At 36.3% G+C, this 18,995-nt stretch overlaps 1 protein-coding gene across 1 annotated transcript in view; it reads right to left on the bottom strand.

Moving 5' to 3' along the window:
- EMC7 (ER membrane protein complex subunit 7) overlaps positions 1-18,995 on the bottom strand; it is a 40,030-nt gene that overhangs the window by 6,719 nt on the left and 14,316 nt on the right. The window contains exons 2-4 of the mRNA XM_004455349.5: positions 10,354-10,473; positions 5,443-5,581; positions 3,569-3,649 (exon numbers count right to left, since the gene is read on the bottom strand). Coding sequence (XP_004455406.1) covers positions 3,569-3,649; positions 5,443-5,581; positions 10,354-10,473 — 340 coding nt within the window. The remainder of the gene's footprint in view (positions 1-3,568; positions 3,650-5,442; positions 5,582-10,353; positions 10,474-18,995) is intronic.

The raw sequence follows: 18,995 nt of genomic DNA, 5'->3' as shown, positions 1-18,995 counted from the left end.
ACTTGGCACCAGGGGCCTAACTTTTGGCCTATCTTGCCTTTTGACATGCCTTTCTCATGAAGCTTTATCATTTCTAGCTTTAACTTTTGATTTAAAGTGCCAGACATGTGATTCTTCCTGTTACTTGAACACTTAGAGGCCTTTGAAGGATTATTAACTGGCCTAATTTCAATATAGTTGTGTCTCAGGGAATAGGGAGGTCCAAGAAGAGGGAGAGAGACAGGGAGCAGCCACTTGGTAGAGCAGTCAGGACACAGAGAACATTTATTGATTACGTTCACCATCTTATATGGGCACGGTTTGTGGCATCCCAAAACAATTGCAATAGAAATATCAAAGATCACTGATCACAGACCACCATAACAGATATAATAATGAAAAAGTTTACCAAAATTACCAAAATGTGACACAGAGACATGGAGTGAGCGCATGCTGTTGGAAAAATGGCACTGACAGACCTGCTCAATGAAGGGTTCCACAAACCTCAAGTTTAAAAAAAAAAAAAAAGCAGTATTTGAGAAATGCAATATAGCAAAGGGCAAAAAATTAGGTGTATCTATGTATTTTTTCTTCCCAATAATTTTTATTAAATAACAGTGTCTCTTAAAACTGCCATTGTGACTTCTGTTTCATTTTGCATACAAGAAAGAATACTGAAACAGTTTTTACTTAAAATGCAAACTGAAGAGTAATAAGAATATACTTCATGATCATCATCTTTGTTAATAAAGGAGAAAATTTATAACGATTTTTAAAAATTTATATAATACACCCATACAAACTTAATATATGACCCAATAGCTGAGAGATAATACTTAATTTTTTCCCATCTTAAAATCAGTGCATGGTCATATAACAATGTTTAGAGTTTTAAAAAACAAGACCAAAGGAACTTCCCAACCTCCAAATCCACTCTCTCAAAAACTTTAGACATAAACATAAGCATGCCATATAGCATGCCAATATTACTTTAAGAACAAGAGGAAAAAAGTTAAGTGATTTGTCAAAATTCAAGATGCCGGTAATTGGGAAGATTAGAAGCAGGGATGCACCTTAGCCCACTACAGAGAAGCAAATAATAAGCTGGTGTAAATTTCAAATTCTTACTCTGATACTTAGTCTAAACCAGGCTTATTATCCATAACCTTAAGATCATGAATAATTATGAATCAACTCAGGGTCCCTAATAATTTAGATGAATGTAAAATTATCCTACAATTGCCCTAAAAAGAAAAACTGCCTCATCAAATCTCTAAGGTCTTCAGATCAGGACTCACTTTAGTTCTTTCCCTAAGACTAAGCTAAAAATCAAACCATCTAGATATAATTAAAAATGCCAGGAAGCAGATGTGGCTCCAGCAATTGGGTGCCCACCTACTATATGGGAGGTTCTGCGTTCAGTTTCTGGTGCCTCCTAAAGAAGATGAGTAAGAAAGCAAGCTGACATGATGGGCCAGTATGATAAGATGACAAGACAACGCAACAAGGAGACACAATGAAGAGACACAATGAGGAAAACACAGTGAGAGACCCAATAAGCAGGCAGCAAGCATGGCTCAAGTGATTGGGGACCTCCCTCCCACATGAGAGATCCCAGGTTCGGTTCCCAATGCCTCCTTAAAAAAAAAAAAAAAGATGAGCAGACACAGCACACAACAGACAGACACAGGGAGCAGACAGCAAGCGCAAACAACAAGCAATAAATAAATAACTTTTTTTTTAATGCCAAACTTTTCTGAGTCAATAGTCCATTGTGTGAAACAAAACATTTTTCTGAACTCTTTCCATTTTTATCCTGGATGCCATTCATTCAGATGAAATTCCAGTCCCGTGCTCTCACCTACCAACCTCTCTCACTCAAACTCAAAGCAATCAAACAAAATAGCTATTCTTTAAGATAGCCACATAAATTTATTCAATAAATTGAATTATTGAATTATTACCTGTCAATAAATTGAATTATTACCTGTCAAATGCTAAGGGCTAGGGGTAATTGTAATTGTTAATTTTAAATGATAATTAAGATAAAAATAATTTACAGTAACATTTAAAGTGGTTCCCTTTTATTATAGGAGGTGAGGAGGTAGAGAAGAATCACAAATAACGTCCCCAAATCTCAATAAAAACATACCCCTAGTTATTATCAAAAGATAAGGCCCTGAAGGAACCTGGGACTTCATAATCTTCCCAGGCAAGCCCAGTAGTAAGGGAATAATTACTGCTTACTGAAAGTACCAGTCAAAGTGAGGGGAGAAAAGTCTGCCAAGGCACGAAGGCACTGAACAGTTGGCTCTCTGCACCCCTCTGGATTCAATCAAAGTGACTTGGATAGTCTGTTGCTTCTTTCTTCTCTCCCACCCCATCCTGTTTCAAAGCTCAGCTGTTTCCCTCTTCAGGCTTGTAACTGCTAATCAATAATTGCAGATTGTAGAGTATCTGCTAGGGAGTAGAGCATTTAAGATTCTAGACTGCCAAAACTATAATTAAATCAAATGTGCTAATGTGCTCTGATAATCAAGAATTAAATAAATATGGTAATAGGTCTTAAGCCTCTGCAGAAATACATCAACTCTATTTTTTAATCCATTCTATTTTAAAGCTCTTCAATCAACAACTCTTTATAGAGAACTTACAATATTAAAAACACTTTTCAAGGAATGGACTTTTAATCCAATGTGACTTCTGGTGTTTTCGTCTATTAATTTCACCAACTGTTAATTGGCTTAACAGATACAAGGATTGCATAGGTTATGTTACTGACTAATCCAGAAGCAATGATGCCAAAATTTAGCAATAAAACTTTCTGAAATATCATAAAGTTTTCTTTTTTTTTTAAGCTTTCTCTGACATTACAGCTTGGGTATATCTTCTACAGAAATTAATCACCTACTACTACCTTAGCAAACATTTACTATTTCAGGTAGTCATTTAATGTACATATTATTTTTCTATTAAAAAAAACTCCTGATGGTAAGAAGAGAATTTTATGAATCTATGTCCTATATTTAACTGGACCATGAGCTTGCTGGTGGCAGGGATGGTCTATAATTCAATTTTGTAGTCACAATATCCCAAACCTAGGCATTGTATTGATTAGTAAGTGTTCATTGAGTCATGAAAAAGATGTCAACACATCAATTATACGAAATGTAATGGAGGAAATTGGAACTCAGAAAATGTCTGTTGATGGTTGCTGGATGGAAGAATGGACAAGGGTTTAAAAAAAAGTCTAAAGATTCTTATATAGACACTAATATTTAAAAGGGGCAAAATGGTGGCACTAAATTTGAAGCTTCTACTTGACAATCCCACTTCCACTTGCAGAACCAGTACGGGATTGTGGTACAGAGTTTGAAAACCACTATTCTAATTTTTACTTCCTCATCTATCTGAATTTCTTTTGTGTATATAAACACATAAACTGAACAAGTACTATGAAACAAGTTTTTTAAAGTAAAGACAGATTATATGATTATCATTTCACAAAATCTTTGGATTAGGTACACCAGGATTAAAACACAGGCTTAAGGATATGGTTTAAAGACCAAAAGCTGAGCAATCAGCTTACCCGTCTCATGTCAGGGTCACTTGTGTTGACCACTTTGGGCAAAAGCACAAATATCAATAATGGAAGAACCATCATCATGACCTGTGGGAGAAATAAACATCTTAGAAAATATTTTTTCCCACTTACAGTTAACAGAACAAAAATTGCACATTATTAACAACCAATAGTGAAATTACAGACTCAAATATTATATACAGAATAAAATCAGCAGCAACCAACTCAACTGTACTGAAACAAGTTCTGTTGATAGCAAAGTATTCCTAGAATGTAAGAGCCTTATCTAAGCGTGTTTGGACTTCAGAAACACCTCACTTCTTACTGGCACCATCTATCATTTTGCAGAGTTCATTGATTCAACACAAGCAAATTTGCAAACACAGCTTAACTACTGATGTTCTTCAATTTGCAGCCTGGCACTGGGACTGGTGGTCCTGATGGTCATCTGAGCTGCACCTTCCAGATTACTTTGTGATTCCTAGAGAAAACATTCTTAGAGCAATCCTAGCATGCTAAGATTCACTGCACATCAGCAGCACTTCCAGCTCCTTGAAAATGGATAGCAGAAACTTCCAAAAGTTTCTGGGGAACATATACTTTTGTTTTCTTTCTGTTACCATAACCAATGTTCCAATTTTTTACATTCTGGCTTTTTAAAAATCTTTATTTTCCTACTATGTGTAGACATAAACAGTATGAATGAAGTTATTTCTATCTACCATGATTAGGCTAGTGAATATATAATGATAATAATAGCTAACGTTCATATAGCACTTCCTGTGTGTCAGGAACAAACTCATTTAACGTTCTCAACAACCCTATCAGATAGATAATATACACCACTTTACAGATGAGGAAACTGAGGCAGAGTGGAAGATTTGCCCAAGTCACATGAAGTGATGGAGGTAGGATTCCTATCAAAATATTCTAAAATATTCTACATCACCCGTTTCAATAATGTACACCCTTTAGAGTCTTCAGTATACTACCAAGCAATTACGTTAGCAGATCTGTTTTGAAAAATGATCTAGAAGCCTCTAGATCTAGATACATTTCCATGGAATTACAAACATGACAACATGGAAGATAGTTCTCAATAAACTTTGGAGTCTCATTGTTCCCATCCAATCTACCCTCCTGCTTCGTTATCCCTTATAATAGGTTCTAGATTCTAACTGATTCCTTTCCAGAGGATGTACAGCCATCTGACCATTCCTGTTAGCAATCTAAATAGCTATCAGTAAGGAATGCGATAAAAACTTAGGCAATTCTAAGACAATAATTCAACTCTCAAAAACAGCAGAAAGAATGAATGAATGAAATAAGGGAGAGAGAGAAGGAGAGATGGAGGAAGGAAGAAAGGGCCAATTTGTTTCTAAGCAATATTATATTAGTGGTTTATTAGTAGGCATCATAACTTTGGTTTCATGATAACACCAAGTATTTAAATCACCACAGAATATCTTTTCTTATTACACATGCTAAAAAAAAGAAACCTTACTCATGCCATCAAAAAAGGCCAGTTAAATAAATGATGGCACACTCATCAATAGACTATTAATATGTAGGTGGTATAAGGGATGGGACTCATTGTATACTATTAGTCTACTTGAATCTTAAAACATTTCATCTTAAATAAGTATTTATCCAACATCTATTGCACATTTCAACATCAAATCTGCAATGCAATTCTCAATATATTCTTTTCATTATATTTTCCCAAAGCCACTATTTTCCCAAAATCCATAAATTACTCACATTATCCCTTCATCACACAATCTGACCTTGGCTTTCTATGTCATAGGGATAGAAAATTTTAAATACTGGGGAGCAAATTAGGAATTAGCAGAGATGTTTTATTTTTCCCTGATACATACCATTGGGTTCATGAGAAAGTCTGTCCAGCCCCATGATTCCCTTTTAATAAAGTAAGAAGGTGGACCTGATGATTTCATTTGGAGAGGATAGGGCAGTCTGACCACTTCTGATGTTTTGATGTAATTCACATATCTTGCTCTGATGAAGCAACAACAAAAAAAAGGCATCAATAATTCTATTAAAAATGTTAGTAATTAAAAGAGGTTTTTCCAAAATGCTTTGGCATTTAAACTTCTGACCCTGAAAATCTAATCAAAGTAGCTTTATCTGTATGTCTAAAATATTTGGCAAAATGTAGAGAAAAATAATATAAGAATATAAGAAAAAGAATATAAGTCAAGAGACTTAGTTCCTATTGTAGCTCTATTATCACCAGTCCTGTAGAGTTAGGCAAGTTCCTTATATATTCTTCTCATTATATCAAGTTCTTTAAAAATCCTTCCACTGCTAAAATTATTTGATTATATTTAATAATGAATCATTTTATTATAAGCATACAAAAATATGGATTTTACTTTATTGATGGTGAGACGTGTTGTTGGGCAACTAGTTTTCAAGGCTATATACTAAAGGAAAAATTTATGATTCAAGAAAGCACTGCAGTGGAGGGTGATGAGGGAGGGGGAAGAGGGAGGGGAGTTATTGCTTAATGGAAACAGAATTTATGTTTGAGGTGATAAAAAAGTTTTGGTAACGAATGGCGGTAACTAGCATAATATCATGAATGTATTTAAAATCACATGAAAGTGTACAACTAGTGATTTTATGGATCAAATTGGGAAGAAATGAAAGTACTTAAAATAGAAAATTTAGTGTTGTATATGTTTCCATCATAAAAATTTTGAATGAAAGAAAAAGAGGAAGATATGTAGGAAAAAAAGAAGGGAGGAGAAAGTAAGGGAGGGAGGGAGGGAATCCTACAAGAATGCTGTACGTACAAATGTAGCAAAATATTAAAAGTTGGTGGATATCGGTGCAGGGGGTGGGGGAGATAGGGGTATGCTAGAGTTCTTTGGATGGGGATGTATTATTTTTGCAATTGTCCTGTAAGTTTGAAATTATTTCAAAATAAAAAGCTTAAGAATGGGGGGGGAAAAAAAAGAGTGCCATTAATGCTATATTTTCAACCAGAGATGCCACTAATTTTAATCAAAACACAGTCATGTGTACACATATTCCATTACTTTTTGAAAACTGCCTCTCTTTTCTATTATTTCCTTCTAGAACTCCTATTAGATGTATAAAACCTTTTGATTCTTTATTCCACATCTCTTAAATTCTCTTTTTCACATTGTCTATTTCTCTGTGTTATATTCTGGGTGATTTTTTTCTGATCTATTTGCCAGTTCATCATTTCTCTCTTCAGTTGCTCAACACATACATTTAGTTTTATATTTTAGTGTCTATATTTATGAGAGAAGTTCTGTTTTATCCTTCTTTCAAATGTCTATGGTATATTTTGGTACTATCTCACTTCTTATGGCATCTTTCTTTCATTTTTTAAAGCATTTTAAGTCTTTTTAAACTTATTTTACAGTCTTTACCAAATAAGTCTACAGCCTAAAGTTCTTGGAGGTCTGTTTCATCTATGACTCAATATAGATTATTTTCCTGGGTTAATTTATAAGTGAAGTAGACTTTATTTATGCATAGGTCCTCCAGAGAAGTGATGCATTTGGCTATGCCAGGAGTTGAGGGATTATGACCAGGGAGCATCCTGTTAATTGATCAGCTTGGAAGTTCCTGGATCATGTACACAGTAATAAGTTTCTAAGAAGGCAGATGGTGACTATCAATTTTTAGGGGAGATTTTTCTTTCTAAAGGTCCAGCCTGGGAGTTCTGACCTTTTGGATTTTAGTGCCAAGGGTCAAAAGGGAACAAAGTTTTAGATCTAATTCAGACCTCAAGTAAGCCCAAGGCATTTTTTTTTTTTGCAAATGAGATGTCCAGTTGTTCCAGCACCATCTGTTGAAAAAGACTATTCTTTCTACTGAATTACTGTTCCACCTTTGTAAAAGATCAGTTGACTATATTTGTGTGGGTCAATTTGTGTGCTCTCTAATCTGTTCCACTGATCTATTTGTCTATTCTTTCACCAATACCATATGCCTTGATTACTAAAAAGTCACAAAGTTGGAGATTTTAAGTCCTCTGATTTTGTTCTTCAGTACTGTGTTGGCTATTCTAGGTCTTCTGCCTTACCATTTAAACTTTAGAATCAGTATGCTGATATACACAAAATAATTTGCTGGGATTTTGATTTTCACTTGCACTGAATCCACTGATCAAAGTGGGGAAAAATGAATGACATCTTAACAATGTATCATCTTCCAAACCATATGAAATCTCTCTATTTATATCTTCAATTTCTTACATTAGAATTTATAGTTTTTCTCATATAGCTCTTATACTTATTTTTAGATTTATACCTAAGGATTTCTTCTTTCCTTTTCTTTCTTTGGTGCTAATAATGTAAATGGTGTTTTGTTTTTACTTTCAAACTCCAAATGTTCATTGCTAGCTGTAGGAAAGCAGTTGATTTTTGTAAATTAACCTTGTATATCAGTCGTGGTTTTCCAGAGAAACACAACCAACAGGATATGCGTGTATGTGTATTGTATTAAGAGATTTATTTTAAGGAAGTGGCTCACACAATCGTAGGAATGGCAAGTTCAAAATCTGAAAGGGAGGCTAGCAGGCTGGAAATTCAAAGGGAAGGTGAGACAGAATTTCTTCTTCTCTTTGGAACCCTCAGTTCTTTGATCTTAAGGCCTCTAACTGATTGGATGAGGCCTGGCAACATTATTGAGGGTAATCTCCTTTACTTAAAGTCAACTGATTATAGATGCTAATCCTATCTACGAATTGCCTTTTCACCTCCATCTAGGCCAGTGTTTGACCAAACAACTGGTCACTGTAACCTTGCAAAGTTGGCACAAAAAAAGTAATCATCAGAGAAGAGGACTTGGCTCAATGGTTAGAGTGTCCACCTACCACATGGGAGGTCCAAGATTCAAACCCAGGGCCTCCTTGACCCGTGTGGAGCTGGCCCACGTGCAATGCTTATGCATGCAAGGAGTGCTGTGCCACGCAGGGGTAACCCCCGCATAGGGAGCCCCATGCGCAAGGAGTGCACCCCATAAGGAGAGCCGCCCAGCGTGAAAGAAAGTTCAGACTGGCGTGGCGCTGCATACACGGAGAGCTGAGGCAGCAAGATGACACAACAAAAAGAGACACAGATTCCTGGTGCCACTGACAAGAACAGAAGTGGACACAGAAGAACACACAGCGAATGGACGCAGAGAACAGACACCTGGGACTGGGCGGGGGGGAAGGGGAGAGAAATTAATAAAAAATAAATCTTAAAAAAAAAAAAGGAATCATCACACATGCTAAAGGACGGGAAAGAAAATCATAGTTGTCCTTCAACAGGAGACAGTTATAACAATGACAGCAAATCCACCAATGTACTAATATGCTACTGATAAATGGATGAGACAGCTCCATGCGCTACTCATGGCATACTCTTATTTGAATTGTAGCACATTTATACATTTTTAAAACATTTTATACATTTTTAAAACTTTCAATGTAAAAAAAATCAAGAAAAGGAAAATTTTTAGGAGTAAACACTAACTCAAATGTAAATATTATGGTATTAGCTGAATATATCTCTTTATATCTGCTGAATTTGGGGTCTAAACCAATCAACCTAAAAATGCTTGATATATACCAAAAAGGTCACTAATGAAGAGCTCCACCACTCCCAACGCTTTTTTATGTAGTTGCACAACTTGTGCTTTATTAACTGCAACATACAGTTATACTGTATTAGTTCAAACAAAGAACATACCCATTTAAAATTGCTTCATACTTCGGGTCAGGTAAGACCAATAGTAATTGGCATGAAACAAAAAAATAAATAAATTATCCAACAGACTGTGATATCTACATAATGGATTCCAACTTCAAGAGGGATTGTACAATTACATACTTACAGCCTAAATTAGTCCAAAGTTCTTTTCACTTCAAAGCATGTGTGTATCAACTTAGGAATTCTGAACTTCTTTCATCTTCTGCCAGGCTCTAATACTATGTTTTTCTTCATTGTATCATGATACTCACTTGGAGATTAAACTCCATTATGTTACCTGGAATCCTAAATTTCCCAGAAATCCTAAATTTCCATTTCTCACTAAATATTTCAGAAAAGAAGTATAGAAATGTCTTGGTCAAAGAAGTATCAAATATATGCTAAGAGATAGTATCAAAATATCCCAGTGAAAAACAGGTGATGAATAGTGTTTCCAATTTAGAAAAGGTTAAATATCCCCAACTTTAATTTAAAAGGCTATAAAAATGTGGAGTCCAAGTCATAAAACCTTTACTTCTTGTATTTAAGCACTTACACATGCTATTGCAACTGCTTTAGCCTCTCTTCTGCTATATCTTAAGCATTTTTCAGGACAGAATCATGTAAGTCCTGCCTGCTATTATGTCCTCAGAGTCTAACACAACCCCTGGCCAAAATAATTGCTCAATCAATATTTATGGAATAAATTAAACCAATTAGAATAATAAAAAAAGGACTGATGTTACAGAAAAACACAATCACATTTCAACTAGAACTTTTATAGTGCTTTTGCTCCCATAGTAAATAATCTTACCTCTTCCAATTTTATTTGAAGTTTCAAAACACATTTTTAACCAGAGCAGGAGGAAGCTCAGCTTTACAATTTTATCAATGTTCAGAAATAAAACAACATAGGGGTGTTTTATATGTTTTAAGGAATATGTGTAGTTTAAATAAGAATTTTTTGAATTTGAACTATAAATTCTAAAAGAAATATATAATGAGGTATTTAGCAGCCTAGCCTCTGATAAAAATTAAATCAGGCACCCTCCTCACCTCATTTTTCCTTTTGAAGTGATGTCCACTCGGACAGGATCAAACTTGTAAGCTGGAGATACAACTTCCACTACATAAGATCCAGAAGGTATATCATGAACCACAAAACTCCCATCTGTCCTAGAAGAATGAAAATCATATTTAGGCACTTCTGATCAACAGTTTATTCTTCACTTATGTTTTAAATCACAACTGGTTAATTCCCAAATCAATTCCAATAAAAATGACATTAAAAGTCATATAGTGGGGAGTGAATGTGGCTCAAGTGGTAGAGTGTCCACCTCCCACATGGGAGGTCCCAGGTTCAGTTCCAAGTGCCTCCTGAAGAAAAACAAACAAACAAACAAACAAACAACAAGCAAACAAATGAAGAAACTTAGGGGGGCCAATATGGATCAGTGTTTGAGCAATGGCTTCCCACATACAAGGTCCTGGGTTCAATACCCAGCTCCAGTACCTCAAAAAAAAAAAAAGTCATATACGCAATATAAGGTTTTAGCAAATTTCTAAAGTAGATTACAGGCTACCAGGAACTGGAGATGGGGGAAGGGGGAGAAGGAGTTATTACTCAATGAGTGCAGAGCTTCTACTTGAAGTGATAAAAAAGTTCTGGATATTGGGGAAAGTAGGACAATATTACTAATGTAATTAATATAATTCAATTGAACATCTGAAAGTTGTTTTTTTAAAAAGTGGGTTGAGACCCACACAATAATTAACAAAATATTAAATCATCCTGGAAAGTCCTGCTATGTGCTCAAAGAGAGGAACAAGAATCTCTAGAGTATATATATAGGCAATGCCTAATAAAAGAAAACAGACCAATATGCCAAGCCCTCGATATTAATACTTATACTAATGAAACTCATTCTTGTAAAATTGAAAGTTAGCCTAATAATATCTATAGCCTAAGAGTTACCTCCTGAAAATCTCCTTGTTACTCAAATGTGACCCCTTTCTAAGCCAAACTCAGCAAATAAACTCACTACCTTCTTCCCACCTCCCAACCCCTGCATGGACATGACTCCCAAGGATGAGCTAACCAACGATTTTGGGAAAAGACCTTGACCAAAAGGGGAAAACATTAAATACAAAAGAGTTTTTACAGCTAAGAGATTTCAAAGTGAGTCAGGAGTTCATTCCAGAGGTTACCCTTATGCATGTCTCAGGCAGATCTCACTATCTGCCACAGCAAGCAGACTCTCAAACAGGGGGTCTAGAGATATACAGACACTATAAGCAAGGCAAACAACCCTATGAAATCAGCACCCCATTGGTGGGCCTTACCTTGGAATTATATGATAACCTATCTTCCCAAAGAAACAGGATTAGACTAATTTATAATTTCCCTACATATAATTCTCCTATCCCTTTTATTTGGACCTATAATTATCACTATACCCGTTAAACATATTTCCAGAGACTTAAATTTTGGTCTGTTCGTATGCCGGTTGAGCCCCGAATCTCAGCAGAGATGTGGTCAACACCTACTCTCCAGTTCATTGGACTTGCCCAGGACAACTAAGGAAATGATATTGATGAGCAATCCCCATCCCCAAAAACAAAGAATCTACAACTGAAAGCAAAACAGAACCTTCCATTGGCCTCATGGGCCCTAAGCTCCCTCTCAATTGGAAGCAGAGTGGGAATCACCATCCCCAAATCCTCAATATTGAGGAATAAACAAACATAAGGGGGGGAATGTAACCATGTCAGAATAGACTTATTATTGTAGTAACAGAAGAACTTGTAACATTGATATAAAGATAGTTGTTATCAGAAGTTCTGAGGGAAGGAGGAGGGAAGAATAGGTGAAACATAAGACATTTTTAGGGCACTGGAATTGTTCTGCATGATATTGCAATGACAGATACAGACCATTATGCATGTTATGTCAAACTTATAAAATTGTATGGTGCAAAATGTAAACAATAATGTGAACTATAGACTTTGGTGAGTAGCAATGGTTCAATATTTGTTCATCAATTTTAACAAATGTACCACATTAATGTAAGATGTTATTAATAAGGGGAAATGTGGGAGGGGGAAGGGAAAGTATGGGAATCCTCCATATTTTCAATGTAACTTTTCTGTAATCTAAAAATTAAAAAAAAATAAAGTTTATCATATGAAGGAAAAAAAAAGTCATTGGCAAGAGTTGTCCCACATTTGTTCTGAAAATAACACAGACCACTCCAGAGCACCAAAAACCCCTTGACATAGAAAGTACTTCTATTCCTTCTCTGCAATAGAGATGACCAGTGACAGGAGCACAGTTTCAATTATGAAGCCATGTTTTCATTTCCTATGAAAGGAAAATATCAATATACATTACTACTACACTATTAGGGTTCTAATTTTACCAATTCCATTTAGCAATTTACTACTAAAATAGGCATTTTGTTCTAGTTTTAATTTGCATTTTGTTTTCCTTTTTTTAAATAGAAATAATAAAAGGTATTTAAGAACCTTTTGTTCCACTTGTTACAAATAGTTCCCACCTAACTTTGGTTACTTCTTCTCACAGTACACTGAAGTTTTAAAATTTTATGTAGTTAAAACCATCCATCTTTTCCTTTCTGATTTCTTTTAAACCTTCTAAACTTAGAAAACCATCTCATCAAAAGCTGATAATTTCATTTTATTCTAAGTTTTAAAAATGTACCCTTCATTTAAAAAAACTCACAGATCTTAATTAGTTTTGAAAATAAGAAATTGCTACTCTGAGGAAAAAGAAGTTTCAGTTTTAAGAAAACAAAGTAGTGTAAAGGCTCAACTTCATTAAAGAATCCCTAGCATTATAATAATATGTTAAAAATCATGCCTCCTAGCAAGATTGAGAGGTGACTAAAAAGAGGTAGGGTTGCATGTGTATGTTGGAGTAATAAAAATGATCTAATATTGACTGAAGTGATGAATGCATAACTCTGATTATACCAAATACCACTGGTTATACACTTTAAATGAATTGTATGGTTTATGAATATGCTTCAATAAAATTGATTATAAAATTTTAAAGTAAATCATGCTTCTTAGATCATTAGACTTTCACACTTAAAGGAACTGATAATGATCACATCCACAGTATTTACTAAAAAGAGGAAAAGTTACTCCTTGCTAGTTCAAAGTTCACACTAAACAAATGAAATGTAAACATCAAATTCACTTAGTCCTAGGCTGAATGTCTTCCTTTGGCCCTCCAGACCCACTCTCCGCAGACATCCACCCTGTTTTTTGCCCAAGAAAACTGGATTGTTTGGATATATAAATAGGCTCCTTTGCACTGTAGCTTCCAGTTAGGTTTGGCTAATGGGGAACCTCTGCAGACTGGAGGGAAGGAAGAAAATGAGGTAAATATATTTTCCCCTTAGCTCTTTCCCAGGGGGGTCATCTCTGGCTGGCTGCACTGGGGGACAGCTCCTCTCCAAGCAGCCTTTTCTTCCTTTCTAGGTTCTATTTTTTTTTTTAAAGATTTATTTATTTCTCTCCCCTTCTCCCCGCCACCGTGGTTGTCTATTTGCTGTGTCTTCTTTGTCCGCGTCTGTTGTCAGCGGCATGGGAATCTGTGTCTCTTTGTTGCTGTGTCAGCCCTCTGTGTGTGCGGTTCCATTCCTGCGCAGGCTGCACTTTCTTTCGCGCTGGGTGGCTCTCCTTACCGGGCGCACTCCTTGCGCGTGGGGCTCCCCTACGCGCGGGACACCCTGCGTGGCAGGGCACTCCTTGCACACATCAGCACTGCGCATGGGCCAGATCCACATGGGTCAAGGAGGCCCCGGGGTTTGAACCGCGGACCTCCCATGTGGTAGATGGACGCCCTATCCACCGGGCCAAGTCCATTTCTCTCTAGGTTCTATTAACCTCTACTTTTCTTCCCTTCAGACTCAGAGGTATAATCCTTAGGCTGTAAGCACCAAGGTACTGTACAATCTGGTTGTTTCTCTATACCCTGACCACAATGTTTAAATCTTTTTTCTTAAACTCTCCTAGAATTATTCTAATTTGAGTATGCCATCTGCTTGCTACTGGGACCCTGAATAAAGTTAAATCAAAACATTTTTCTAGGTCCAGGGGAAAAAAGAATTAAACTGATGATTACGCAACACAAATGATATCAAAACTAACTGTCTAAACAGTAATAAAGATTCTTTCAACAACTGTATCAAATGTGTCACAACAATGTAAGGTGTTGGTGGTGGGGCAACGTATGGGAATCTTACATGGTATACATAATTGTTTTATAAACTCAAAACTTTTCAAATGGAAAGAAAAAAAAATCTAAGTGCAGGGGTTCTTAACAAGGAATTCACGAGCTTGAACTGATATTCAAAACAAATTATTCTAATGAATGTACAACATTGTGATTGGACTAAAAGCCACCGATTATACACTTTGGACAGAATAGCCAGACACGGCAGCTATGTACAGTGGGGGAAGCATAGAGAGATTGAGAGGTGAAGAATGTTATTGTTTGTCTGTTTTTTGTTTATTGTTATTATTACTAAAATAATGAAAATGATCTAATAATAATTGAAGTGTTGAACACCTAAATATGTGATTATAGCAAATACCATTGATTGTACATTTTGGATGAATTGTACATTTATTAATATGTATCAATAAAGTTGATTTGTTTAAAAAAAATCATTCTTATGGGGACATGTTGGTACAGGTGTAGTATATTTATTAAATAATACACAGAATAGTGTGGACTTATTATAGTAAGGGGTCTGTGGTTTTCACCTAACTGGCAAAGGGGTTCAGGGAAAAAAAGGTTAAGAACCCAGGCCTAAGTGCCTAAAGAAAATGCAAATACATGTTTTACTCCAAGGTAAATACTTTTACTTTAGAAAGATAACACAAATTTTATAATGAAAATCCATAAATGATGTTTATCTCTTGGTTTTAAAAATGTTTTCTAAATCCACACATCATGGCCAATTGATTTCGATAGGAATACCAAGTCCACTCAATGGAGAAAGAATAATCTCTAACAAATGTTTCTGGGACAACTGGATACATACATGCAAAAGAAGGAAACTGGACCATATCCTCACACTATCTACAAAATTTAACTCAAAATGGATGAAAGACCTAAACATAAGAGCTAGAACTACTAAACTCTTAGAAGAAACATAGAGGAAAATCTTCAAGAGCTTGTATTAGGCAACAGATTCTTAGATATGACACCAAAAGCACAAGCAACAAAAGATAAAATAGATAAATTCAACTTCATAAAAATTAAAAATTTTTATGCATCAAAGGACATTATCAAGAACAGAAGGGGAGGGGGCAGATATGGCTCAAGCAGTTAAGTGCCTGCTTCCCACATGGAAGATACTGGGGTTCGGTTCCTGATGCCTCCTAAAAAAAACAAAAACAAACAACAAGCAAATAAGAAAAAAAACCAACTCAGGGAAGCTACATGGCTCAATGATTGAGTGCTGGTTTCCCACATATGAAGTCCTGGGTTCAATCCTCAGCTCTAGTACCTACAAAAACAAAAACAAAAACAGAAGAGAACAAAGGGGGGAAATATTTGGAAATCATATATTGATAAGGATTTAAAATCCAGAATATATAAAGAACTTCTAAACTCAAAGACTTCCTTTAAAAAATGGGCAGGGAGCAGATGAAGCTCAAGCACTTGAATGTCTGCTTCCCATATAAGAGGTCCCAGATTCAATCCCTGCTACCTCCTAAAATCAACAAAAACAAACTAAAAATAAAAAAATCCAGTTCAGTGCAGCCAATGTAGCTCAGTGATTGAGCACTGGCTTCCCACTCCCAGATTTAATGCCCAGTCCCAGTTCCTCAAAAAAAAAAAAAAAAAAAAAAAGGGGGGGGGAGGAGAGAGGCAAAGGATTTGACTAGATATTTTTCCAAAGAAGATATACAAATGGCCACTAAGCACAAGAAAAATGCTCCGTCATTAGACATTAGCAAAATGCAAATCAAAAACCCAAGGAATTGATGAGAAAGCATCTCTGATGATGCCTTGATTTGGACATTTTAGTGGCTCTGGAACTGTAAGCTTTTACACTAGTAAATTCCCATTATAAATACCAACAGACTTCTGTGCTCTTGTATTGGCAGCCTTGGCATACTAAAATAAAAGGATCCCTAATGAAAGGTAAATGAGAAATTAAAAGCTCATGAGATTTCTAAAAAAAAAAAAAAACCAAAAATCCCTAATGAACAGGGAAGCAGATGTGGTTCAAAGGATTAGGCTCCCGTCTACCATATGAGAGTTCCAGGGTTCAATTCCCAGGGCCTCCTGGTGAAGGCAAGCTGGCCTGTGCAGAGTGCTGGCCTGCATGTGAGTGCTGGCCCGTGTGGCAAGCAGGCCCACATGGAGTGCTGGCCCATACAAAAGTGCTGGCCTGCATGGGCTTCTGGCCCACGTGGAGAGCTGGTGCAGTAAGATGACACAACAAAAAGAGACACAAAGGAAAGACAATAAGAGATGCAGCAGGCCAGGGAACTGAGGTGGCGCAAGTGATTGAGCACCTCTCTCCCACTCCAGAAGGTCCCAGGATCAGTTTCCAGTGCTGCTTAAAGAGAAGACAAGCAGGCATACAGCGAATGGACACAGTCACCAGATAGCAAGTGCAAAACAAGGGGTGGGGGGGTTGGGGTGCATAACTAACTAACTAAATAAACCCAATGAAAGGCCTCCCAGGAAGATGGTATTGTAGTAGGTAATACAGGGTTCAACTCTTTTACAAAACAATGGAGGAAGGGCAAAAAGCTGTCTAACGAAGCTGCTTTGGATACGTGCAGACCAGGAGAGTACTGTGCATCATCCAAGATGGTAAGGTAAGGGGCAAAGAGACAAAAAAGCCAAAACAAAAACCAAGCATTACCAGCCCCCACAACCAAGAATGGTACCCATCCCCCACACTCAAAGCAAACAGCCTGGATAAAACCCATGGCTCACTGCAGCCAACTAAGATGGGAACAGAAGTTCCTGGTGCTGCACAGTGCAAAGAGTGATTTCTTTTCAGTGAGTTTGGCCACAGAGCCCCATTTGAATCTCGGCACTGGCCAGACCAGAATGATAGGCAAGTGGAGGCTGAAAAAGACAGCTCCACAATAAGATTGCTGAAGAGTGCCATCTGCTTGCAGACTGAGGAACTGCAGGAAGAAAAAAACGTTTTTTGGAATCTCTTGTCCCAGGCCCATTGGATCTGGTCTGTGCCCAATTAGTGGGTCTGTGGCCCATTTTGATAACTTAAGCTGAGCAATGTTAAAGGCTCTGAAAAAGTTGAATCAAAAATAAAAGAAGCCATGAGGCAAGAGAGAGAAATTGGGCATCAGAGTAAATTCACCCACATGAGATGTCTAGACATCAGCAAAAACTTATAAGCCATACTATGAAACAGGAAGAATGGTCCAGCCAAAGTTAAAAAACGAAAATCTTGACAAGATACAGAATTTAAGACAACTAATAAATCTCACAAAATCAATTCAAGGAGTTGAATATGACTAGCGATAAAAGATATTAGAAGATACTAGGAGAGCATAAAGAACAATTGAAAGACCACAAATAAGAGTAACAGAACTTATAGGAATGAAAGACACAAAGGATGAGACTAAAAATACATTAGAGGCATAAAACAACAGATTTGAAATGGCAGAAGAATGAATAAGTAAATTTGAGAACAGAACGTGTGAACTTGAAAAGAGAGACCAAACAGAAAAGAATGCAAAAAATTGAACAGAGTCTTAGGGAATTGAATGACAACATGAAATGTACAAACATTCACATTACTGGTGTCCCAAAAGGAGAAGAGAACAGAAAGGGGACATAAAGACTATTTGAGGAAATAATGCCCCAAGACTTTCAACTCTTATGAAAGAAATAAATGTAAATATCTAAGAAGGATAATGTATGCCAAATTGAATAAATCTGAATAGACCTCTCTGAGAAACCTACAATTCAGAATGACAGATACCAGAGTTAAAGAGAAGATTCTGAAAGCACCAAGAGAAAAGCAATGCATTACATACAAGGGAACCTCAATAAGACTAAGTACCAATCTCTCATCAGAAAAAAGTGGTAAGATGTATTTAAGATAAGAAAAGAAAAAACCTGCCAACCAAGAATTCTTTATCTGGCAAAAATGTCCTTCAAAAATGATCATGAGTTTAAAGTCTTCACAAACAAAAACTGAGAGAGTATGTCACCAAAGACCAGATTTATAAGAGATACTAAAGGGAGTGCTACAGCATGAAAGGAAAAAACAAGGACAAGAGAATGAAGATGAGTGTAGAATGAAGATTATTAGTAAGGGTAACTTAAAGGGTAAAAAGACAGACAACAGCAAGATATGACAATGGAAAGTCAAAAGATAAAATGGACAAAGTAAGTAATGCCTTTACAATAATAACACTGAATGTTAATGGATTGAATTCCCCAAATAAAATACACAGACTGACAGAATGGATGAAAAAAGTTGAGCCATCTTATGCTGCCTACAAGAGACACACCTTAGATGTAAGGACACAACCAGGTTGAAAGTGAAAGGCTGGAAAAATATATTCCATGCAAATAGTAACCAAAAATGATATGGAGTAGTGATACTGGTATCAGACAAAATAGATTTTAAATGTAAGGATGTTAAAAGGGTTTAAAGAAGGTC

Source organism: Dasypus novemcinctus, chromosome 3, assembly GCF_030445035.2.
Source record: "Dasypus novemcinctus isolate mDasNov1 chromosome 3, mDasNov1.1.hap2, whole genome shotgun sequence".
In the NCBI taxonomy this organism is placed as follows: domain Eukaryota; kingdom Metazoa; phylum Chordata; class Mammalia; order Cingulata; family Dasypodidae; genus Dasypus; species Dasypus novemcinctus.
This window is presented reverse-complemented; position numbering and strand designations above follow the sequence as displayed.